This window comes from Atta colombica, unplaced genomic scaffold (assembly GCF_001594045.1).
Source record: "Atta colombica isolate Treedump-2 unplaced genomic scaffold, Acol1.0 scaffold207, whole genome shotgun sequence".
NCBI classification, from domain to species: Eukaryota; Metazoa; Arthropoda; class Insecta; order Hymenoptera; family Formicidae; genus Atta; species Atta colombica.
In genome coordinates this window covers 531,762-542,752 of record NW_017259302.1, presented here as the reverse complement: position 1 = coordinate 542,752, position 10,991 = coordinate 531,762, and the positions used below count along the sequence as shown (strand labels likewise).

Genomic DNA, 10,991 nt, shown 5'->3' with positions numbered 1-10,991 from the left:
AAAAATTTATTAATTTATATATATTTAATTTTTTCTTTGAAAAATGTAAAAATTTCAAACAATATTAATTAAAACAGTTTAAAAAAGGTTTTAAATCTTTTGCTTCAAATGTTCTTTTTAATAAAGTTAAAAATTTTTTAAAAACACAAAAAGATGTTAATAATAGAATATCTCATTTAAATTTCAATAATTATGTAATAAAACTCACATAAAAACAAAAAAAAATCAATATATACAATATTTTTTGGATTCAACATTTTGTATGATTTTTCTATCATAAAAAATTATCGCAAAATAAAATTAGACTATTTGATTAAAAACACTTACTGTCTATAAAACAAGAAATAAAAGGATCTCCGGTATATCCAGGAAGACATGTGCATATCGGTTGATGATTAACGACCGAGCACTCGGCGTTTCGACCGCACATACCGGCGCAAGGATTGGTGCACTTGTTTCTTACGCACATCAAATTGGATGCACAATCAGGATTAATAATGCATTCGGGTCGACACGCTAAGTACGGATTACCAACATAGCTAGAGATACATTGACATATTGCGACACTATCTCGCTCTCTACATATCGCATTCGCACCACATTCAAAGTTTACGCAAGGCGACGATATTGGTTCCAGTTCTATTGGGCGTGCTAAAACAACATAAAGGACAAATAGATTAAGCAACGTTGCACAAAAGTAAGATCAGTTAATTTTGAAGTTTTAGAGAAAACGTTTTATCCCTTACGTATCGCAGAGCAACGCGTGTACGGATCACCGGTGAGACCGTAGGTACAGACACAATGAGGCACGTGTTGTATCACATGACATTCCGCATTTTCCCCGCATAAACCTGGGCAGGGATCCCTGCATTTTTGTCGCACACAACTTTGATGGCTGGGGCACTCATGATTTGAAATACATTCAGGTCGACAATACGGGGGAGAGCCTCTGTATTCAGGTAGACACGAGCAGGATGGCAAATCGTTAACGACCTGGCACTGAGCGTACGGACCACAGGGCGAAGGTTGACAAGGGTTTATTACTACAGGTGCTATTGGTTCTAAATGAAATAATAATCATGTTTCAATCTTAATTTGGTAGCCGAAGCTTACGGATCTTAAAGCTTATATCAGCTTTGAATCAAAATTTTCTTACTCATAATATCACATCTGATAAATGGATCGCCTGTGTAGCGCTCGGGACACGAGCAAACAGGGTTGTGATTGACAACTACGCATTTTGCTTGGATGCCGCATGTACCAGGGCAAGGATTTTTGCATTTTTGATTAGCGCAAGCTTCGTTCGGCCGACAGTCAGAACTAAGGGTACATTCGGGTCGACAGAGAGGCGGTGCACCGAGAAACTCTGGTGCACAAGTACACACAGCTTGTTCATTTAATTCTCTACATATGCTGTTTGGACCACAAGGATTCGGGCTGCATGGTCTTGTCACGGAAGGGACTAAATATAATAGAGTAGATATTAATTAGCATTTCGAACACGTGAATCAGATTTCTCGCTTCTGATATCATACCTCTTATTACATCACAAGAAATGAATGCATTTCCAGAAGTACCAGGAGGACAACTGCACATCGGTGTGTGATTTATCACATTGCACAAACTGTTTTGTCCACACGTACCTGGACAAGGATCGACACATTTGTTTCGTATGCATGCCTTGTCGGTTGAGCAATCTGTACTAAGTACGCATTCTGGTCGACAGCCAACATATGGATCACCAAAGTATTCAGGTAAACAAATACAAATGCCATTGTTGCATTGAGCGTTTGGTCCACAAGGTGATTTATTGCATGGATCAGTTGGCTGTATTGGCTCGTTGTCTATATATTATTACAATTATCAAATGAAATGATAAATACACTGGAAAATATATAATTGTAAAAATGAAGAAAATTTTTATATAAACTTACAGATCGGTATAGGCTGACAACCAATAAATGGATCACCAGTATAACTTTCTATACATCTGCAGATTGGAATGTGGTTATGAACAGTACAATCGGCATTCAGACCACAAGAACCTGGACAGGGATCTTGGCATTTCTCACGAATACAAGCTTGATTGCTCGGACAATCGGCAGGAATAACGCATTCGGGACGACAATTTGGTGGTGTACCAATGTAATTAATCATACAAGAACAGGATGGATAACCGTTGATGTTGCGACATTGCGAATTAGATCCGCATGGTGAGGGTATGCAAGGGTCTGAGGGCAGACTTGGTAAGTAACTCGGAGTAGCTAAAATTTATAATAAAATCTCTGAATCTCAACAAAACATTATAAAAAATGTTTTAAAATAAAATTTAATTATATAACTATTTTTTAATTAAAAATATAAAATATTCTGTGTAATTAAAAAAAAATTTTTTACATTTCTAAAAATATAACTTCACTATTTCATGTAACAAAAATTTTAAATAAAAACAAAGGAAGATTTTAATGCAAATACAATTATTTCTAAAAAAATAACAAACTATTAACATTTTTTAAATATAAAAAATTAGTAGAGTAAAAGTTACAATGTATATAAGATTTGTTCCGCTTACGTGGTACAAATAGGCAGCGTATGAATGGATCACCGCTGAATCCAGGTTTGCATATGCATATTGGACTATGATTTACGACTCTACACGTTGTACCTTGACCGCAAGAGTTGGGACAAGGATCAACACACTTATTATTTTCGCAAGCTCGATTTGTCGCACAATCTGTACTAACTGTACATTCGGGTCTACAACCGGGTGGTGCGCCGATATAAGTCGGTAAACAAGAGCAAACAGCTTGGCCATTGCTTTCTCTACATTGACTATAAGGTCCGCAAGGGGACGGTTGACAGGGATTAATGTTATCTGCTATAATCGCTGCAAGAAAGTCAGATATTTAAAATCACATAATTGTCTATAAAATACATGCGCAAGAAATTTTTAAACGAGTTCTTACGGGCTTCAACAATAAGGTTGCAGAATATGAATGGATTTCCCGTGTACTGCTCGAAGCAAGTACAAGTTGGTGCATGATTAATCACGTAGCATTGCGCGTTTTGACCGCATGTTCCTGGACATGGATCTTTACATTTTAAACCAATACATGCTTGATTGGACGGACAGTCGGAATTGAGTGTACACTCAGGTCTGCATCCTTCATAAGGATTGCCAATATAATCGGTCGAGCATGAGCAAGAACCAGCATTTTGCTGAACTCTGCATACTGCATTTGCACCACATGGAGATGGGGTGCATGGCGTGGATATACTAGGCTGTATATCGACTAAAATAAGAATAAAAAAGTAATTTGATTATCCATTCTTAAACGAAAATGTATTTGATAAATTGTAAGTTCATAATAATAATCTAATATTAATTTCATTATTAATTCTTTCATATATAAAAAATTTAGATGTAGATTAATAGAAATCGAATAAGTTGAAATAAATCTGACTTCTAAACTATTTGAATATTTGAATTATTCTTTTAAAAAATTCTCTTACATTGTTGGGGAGAACATTGCGTAAACGGATCGCCAGTGTAGCCGGGGGTGCATGCACACATCGGTGTGTGACTAACAACATTGCAAACGGCATTGATGCCGCATGCATTGATGCACGGATCGCGACATTTTTGATTAATGCAAGCCATTTTGTTCGAGCATTCGCTATTACTGTTACACTCAGACCGACAGTTCGGGGGTGATCCAATAAATTCTTGCAAGCATGAGCAAGAGGCTTGATCATTAATCACTTGGCATTGTGCATTTGGTCCACACGGTGATGGTTGACAAGGATTAAGCACAGGTAATGGATCCTCAGCTTTAAAAGTAATACCGATTAATATTAACTGAGACACTATTGAAATTTAATTATGCTATGCGCATGTTCGAAGTAATAAAATAAAATAAATCGCGGAAATTAGTTTGTGAAACGTTATTTTAGAAAGAATAAGAAAAAAATTTTCTTACGAAGGGGGAAACAATTAATAAATGGATCTCCGGTCATTCCAGAACGACAGACACAAACAGGATTGTGATTAATAACATTGCAGATTGTGTTGCGACCGCAACTTCCCGGACAAGGGTCCTGACATTTTTGATTAGTGCATGCTTCATTCTTCGGGCAATCTGAACTAATTACACATTCGGGCCTACAAGTCGGAGGCGCGCCGATAAAGCCACTTATACAACTACATACAGCCTGCATATTATTTTCTCGGCATTGACTATTCGGACCACACGGAGATGGATTACATGGGTTGCTAATGGGTGGCGCTATAAGAAGAAAAAATTTTAATTATAGAATAAAAATCTGATATACTAAGAATACGGATGTTATTGGATATTAAACAAAATCCTTTAATATTTTGATATATCAGTTGTTACGATTAAGATTTCTAAAGAATACCTGGCACGGGAGAACATAGGACGAAAGCATTTCCATCCATTCCCGAGGGACAAGTACACATAGGAACATGATTATACACATTGCACATAGCATTTTGGCCGCAAACACCTGGACAAGGATCCACGCATTTATTTCGCACGCACGCTCGCGTATTCAGACAATCGTTATTCAATACACATTCTGGTCGACAACCGCTATAAGGATCCCCAAAATATTCTGCTATACAAACGCAAATTCCTCCATTACATTGCGTATTGGGTCCGCAAGGCGAAGGTGTGCATGGATCCGGTTTAGAAGGGGCAACAATGACTGTAATAAGTCAATTCCGCGTAAGAAGAAGATCAAGTATGTTACAATAAGAACAACAAAAAATTATTATTGTATATTTCTGATGGGGAATCTTACGTGGTTTTACGGAACATTCAATAAAAGGATCGCCAGTGTAATCAGGCAAACACGAACAAATTGGTACATGATTTATGACACTACATTCGGCCATGATGCCGCATGAGCCTGGACAGGGATCTTTACATCTTTGTTGCATGCAAGCCATATTAGCTGAGCACTCTGCATTAATTGTGCACTCTGGTTTACAATTCGGTGGACTGCCTCTATACGTTGGTAAACAAGAACATGATGGCACTCCTCCTATATCGCGACATTCGGAAAACATGCCACAAGGTGATGGTATGCACGGATCTCTCGTAACATCACTTACAACAGGCGGACTCACTGCAACGAATTATGAACAGTTTAAGAGCTATACAACTGTTATAAAATCTAATTGATTGCATATCACATTTCCATTTCTACACAACTTTTAAATTAATCAACAGTGAAAGACTTATTATTTCTCACTTTGCCAGAAATTAGACTTTCTAAATGTTATCAACGTAAATATTATTTATCGATTCAAAGAAAATTAAGACAGAGTTATACGTGATCTCGGAATAATTTTCAGTATAATTTTGGAAATAAATATTTGATCGAGATCTGAATATATTTATTTATTCGGGTGTATATGTATATAAGATATCTCATTTTAACTTTCACATCGAAATATTAAAAAAAATATAAGATACGAAAAAATGTTTCAGACAAATATTGTATGACCCGATATGGTACAAATAATAATAAAATCAAATTTTTAAAAGATATTTATATATCATACTTATATAATATGAAGAGTGTGACTATTTTTCTAAATAAAGTTGTATGATTTCATTTACATAATATGATTCCTCTAGTTATTCTGCATATAAAAGGCCATTATTTTTTCGAGATATTTTAATATTGAAGTTAAAATATAACACTATGTATAGGTCACCCAAAATTAATATTAGACAAAATTGAAAATCGTACCAGGTATCTGGAAGCAAACAGTAAATGGATCACCGGTAAAACCGTTCTTGCAAGAACAAATCGGATTATGTTTGATGACTCTGCAATTCGAATTTCTGCCGCAAGAGCCAGGACAGGGATCTTGGCACTTTTGATTCAAACAAGCAAGATTGAGGGAACAATCCGAACTTGTCACACATTCAGGGCGACATGCAGGTGGATTACCGATGAAAATCGGTAGGCAAGAACAAACTGCTTGATTGTTATTAACACGACACTGGCTGTTGGGTCCACAAGGCGATGGATTGCAAACATCTCTTGGAGTATCGACTAAAATGATAGATGTATCTTTCAAATTTTTAAGACATTAATGAAGGAAAGATTATTTTAAGTATTCATTTACAAAAATATTAAGATATAATTATATATTCTTAAATTAACACGCGTTAAAAAAATTATTTAAAAACAAAATAAGATAATATCATAATATTGTGACTCTTGTCAAATGTATAAAATAAAAAATTTTAAATAAAATAAGAAAAATGTACAAAATCTCAATAGCTAGATATGAAGATTTCTCAGTATTCAAGAAAATATTCGTACCGACATCGCGTATTACAGTGCAGTATTGGAAGGGATTGCCACTATAACCGGAAATACATGTGCAAGATGGTCGATGATTGATAACTTGACATTCAGCAAATTGTCCACAGACACCAGGACATGGATCTCTGCACTTTGATTGTACGCAAGCAAGAATAGATATGCAATCTGTATCAACCACGCATTCTGGTCGACATCCTTCGTAAGGATTGCCGATATAATCTGGTAAGCAAGAACAGGATCCAACACCAAACTGTTCTTTGCAGATGGCATTAAAGCCACAGGGTGACGGTTTACAAGGTGATAGTGGGAGTGGTGTGGCTGAAAATAGAATATAAAATAGGAAATGTTCCAAGTAACTAATTTTTAACAGTAATTTTTAAAGAAAAATTGGAAAATTTATGTCTAGATCCTAGAAGATGGTCAATAGAGTTCTATAATTCATATAAAAATAAAAAATTAAATCTGCTCGAATCTAAGTATAATTTAATTTTGTATGTAAATTTAATTCTGTATGTATAAGATCGATGCTTACGTGGTTTCATGGTACACTGTGTAAATGGATCGCCGGTGAAGTCGCTAGGACAAACACACATGGGTGTATGACTCACTACACGACATTCGGCGTTAGCTCCGCAGGAGCCTTCGCAAGGATTCCTACATTTCTGATTCATACACGCTAAATGAGCAGGACATTCACTATTGCTAATGCACTCGGGTTTACAATATGGTGGCAAACCCAAGAATCCAGCTAGACATGAACATGAGGGAGCATCGCCTACAACTCGACACTCGGCATTTGCTCCACAAGGAGATGGCACACAGGGATTTGTTTGCAACACGGGTTTGGGTGCTAATGAAAAGAAAAATATCGAATGTAAAAATTTAAGACTAAATATTCAAAATAAGTTTACAACCAAAACTTTATGTTATGATTATTTTGATCAATATGTTTAAATTACTCGAGATGTTAAATAAAATAAAACTTATTATTAGTATTTCTAATGAAAATCCTTTTAAATTCTTATGAAATATGTGTTTATTATAGAGAAGAGTTTTGAATGTATGTATTTTGATGCGCGCGCGCCAAATGCATACCATTTAAGTTATTTCTTATTATTTTTTCATTTAGTATTGATTGTACGTAAATAAACATTGAAAATTGTAACTTGATGTTTCAGACATCTATTATTACATATTAAACTTTTCTCCAATAACAAATTTATTATAAGTCTTTTTATACTATATTACAAAAGATGCGATTTAGATCAATTTAATCGTTTAAATCGTATCTATAGGTCTTTTAAACCGTATCTGCTTTAAAAAAATATCGAATTTATAAATAAAAATAATTAAGAATAATAAGATATTAAAAGTATAAGATTAAAAAGAATCATTAACTAATATTCAATTTTAATAATCAATTTTATCAAAAAAAGAAATCAAGGGATTTTTATAATTAAATTTATTGAAAATTATTTAATAATTATTAAATAATGATAATGAAGCAAGAAAGCAAGAAATAAAACTGGGATTTATTTTTACAATTATATTCATATCAATTATTAGCTTTATTATTATCAATTATCAATCTTATCTTGTGGTAATATTTTAAAAACTTGAGAAATTTCATAAATATCGATTTAGTTGTCATAATGACAGTATATCGGTAAATTTCAGCTCGCTATCTTACTCTCTTACTCTCTTATGCTCTTATTCTTTTATTCTTTTATTTATTTAATAGGTAAATTATCACGTAACAACTGACTAAATATTATATCGAGTAATAATATAAAATATCAATAAGACATGATTTTACGCGACCGGTATGCATTGGATAACTCTTCTCTACTTATTTGTTATAATAACAAATATTGTGAAAAGTAATAAAATTATCTTGAATTTTGCTTTTTACTGCCAATTTTTAACGTATTTGAAATTTAAAAAAGCAGAATATTTTTTTTTATATCTCTACATATTACATCTAAATATTAAACAAGCGGAATTAAGCAATAAACATTAAAACAGATATTAATGTTAATTGCTTAATGACTCTTTGCAATTGATATTTGTTCTTACGTCGTGGAATACACCGAACGAATGGGTCTCCAGTGAGTTCTCCGCAGCTACATATGGGATTATGATTGATTACTTGACATGTAGCTTGAATTCCGCATGCACCGAGACAAGGATTTATGCATTTTTGATTGCTACACGCTTCTGTCAGAATGCATTCAGAACTGACAGTACATTCCGGTCTGCATGCTGGCGGAACACCAAGAAAGCCTGCCACACATGAGCACACAGGTTGCCCGTTGTTTTCTCGACAAATACTGTTGGGTCCACAGGGCGAGGGTGAGCAGGAATCTCTTTTTGGGATATCTAACATTCGATATAATAGCAATCTTACACTTTGTTCCCAAAAAAGTAGTATCATACATCAATACAAGTAATATCAATAATGATAACAGTAGAAAATAAAAACTTTAAAGAACTTTTTTTAAAGTTGACTCTACGATTATCATTACCAATAATCATTCATAAAAATTATAAATCGATCACATTGATGATTATTATTATTATACCTTCGACTATGGAACATTGAACAAAGGCATTGCCGGCCATTCCGGTCGGACAGGTGCACATAGGTACATGATTGTATACGGAACACAATGCATTTCGACCGCACGTGCCCGGGCAGGGATCGATGCATTTATTGCGCATACACGCACGATCGTGGGCGCAATCAGTATTCATGACACATTCGGGACGGCAACCCACGTAAGGATCATCTTGATATTCAGGCAGACATATGCAGATGCCATTGTTGCATCGTGCATTCGGTCCACAAGGGTTCAAATTACAAGGGTCGATAACTGCAGGTGCCGCTGTAAAAGAATATGGACAAAGAACTAAACATTATAATAGAATTCGAAATAAAACTTCACGAAATGTAACACATAAGTTTCTTTCACGCAATATTATATTCGTGCCTAATGCATCGGATATTTCTTTCAATTTATGTCAATCTAATCGATGCTGCAATGATAATTGTAACGAAACAATGTAAAAAAAAGCTTTAAAAAAAGCATTAAACATTTATTTTTGTTTAAATTTCTATTTTTAAATGATAAATATAGCAAAATATTGATCAGACAAACATTAAAAAATCCACATAAAAAATAAAAAAAAGTAAAAATGTCTTTCTGAAATTAAACATTTATGTTGTTTAAGCAAATTTAAATTCTCTTATTATTTGGCATTCGCTGAAACTAAAACTACTATCAAAATATATCTAAAAAGCGTCAAGAAATATTGTGCATCATATTTCGCGAAATTTTTTTTTAAATAAATTTTTCATAGCTTTAGGACTTTGGGAAGTCTCTTACTTGTTGGTCTGAGATAACAATTAGTGAAAGGATCGCCAGTAAATCCTTCGGGACAAGTACACACAGGTATATGATTGTAGACTGTGCACAATGAAGTGATGCTGCAGGAGCCTAAACAAGGATCTCTGCATCTCTCATTGTTGCAGGCAAGATTCATCGGGCATTCGGAATTTACGCGACATTCAGGGCGACAATTCGGTGGTGATCCTCTGTAGGTCGGGAGACAGGAGCATGATGGTGTATTACCAATATTCCTACACTCCGCATATATGCCACATGGAGATGGTAAACAGGGATCTTTGGAGACTACAGGAAAATCTAGCGATTCTAAAAATCCAATAATAAAACAGCGTAATCATAACAAATTCGCCGTTTGTTCCAGAGTCTATTTTAGCAATAAATCAACTGCGTTTATGAGAATGTTATAAAAAAATAATGAAATATTATTGCATATCATACGATATATCATACATCAAAATGATTGATATTATGATAATATGACAAAGTGAATTGGGAACAATGATTGTAGTGTTATTTCAAAATTTTAAATCATGATTGTGGATTATAAAAAACAAACCAATGACATGAATGAAAGAAGCTAATGATCATAAATGAATGAATGAAGCGAACGATCATGAAAAATTAAGTTAATGAGAGAGACCAAGTTCTTACGTGGGGCGGGGAAACATCTCGTAAAGGGATCTCCGGTATAACCGAGATTGCAGATGCAGATGGGGCTGTGACCGATTACTCTGCATTGTGTATTTATACCACATGGATCCGGGCAAGGTGATATACACTTCTGATTAATGCAAGCGAGATCTTGAGAGCATTGGCTGTTCATTACGCATTCAGCTCGACAGTTGGGAGAGCTGCCAATAAAATTCGGGAGGCAAGTGCAAACGGCAAGGCCATTTATATCTCGACATTTACTATTTGGTCCACAGGGAGATGGGCTGCACGAATTTGTTTCTGGCTGTACTGTGTGGAGAAAAATATTATTATGTACTATTTTCTATGAATTATTCTAGGCAATAATATATCGTCCTTTCATGTTCAAACTAATATTATTTTCCTCAATATAATAAACTTCGTTATATTGAGATCCATATTAAAAAATAAAATAAAGTACAGCAAAAATTGGAATTTAAATTATCTCTGTACATGTGCGATCAAACAGATTGCTTTAGTTATTTTTTAAATTGAAAATATGTTTTGTGTCTATAAAATCATAATAAA

At 34.4% G+C, this 10,991-nt stretch overlaps 1 protein-coding gene across 1 annotated transcript in view; it reads right to left on the bottom strand.

Moving 5' to 3' along the window:
* LOC108687413 overlaps positions 1-10,991 on the bottom strand; it is an 80,940-nt gene that overhangs the window by 25,674 nt on the left and 44,275 nt on the right. The window contains 18 exon segments of the mRNA XM_018193167.1: positions 328-639; positions 747-1,061; positions 1,157-1,462; positions 1,536-1,844; positions 1,935-2,264; positions 2,573-2,887; positions 2,967-3,293; positions 3,514-3,867; positions 3,993-4,286; positions 4,420-4,719; positions 4,810-5,151; positions 5,782-6,071; positions 6,342-6,684; positions 6,899-7,216; positions 8,443-8,745; positions 8,949-9,251; positions 9,753-10,070; positions 10,425-10,733. Coding sequence (XP_018048656.1) covers positions 328-639; positions 747-1,061; positions 1,157-1,462; positions 1,536-1,844; positions 1,935-2,264; positions 2,573-2,887; positions 2,967-3,293; positions 3,514-3,867; positions 3,993-4,286; positions 4,420-4,719; positions 4,810-5,151; positions 5,782-6,071; positions 6,342-6,684; positions 6,899-7,216; positions 8,443-8,745; positions 8,949-9,251; positions 9,753-10,070; positions 10,425-10,733 — 5,688 coding nt within the window.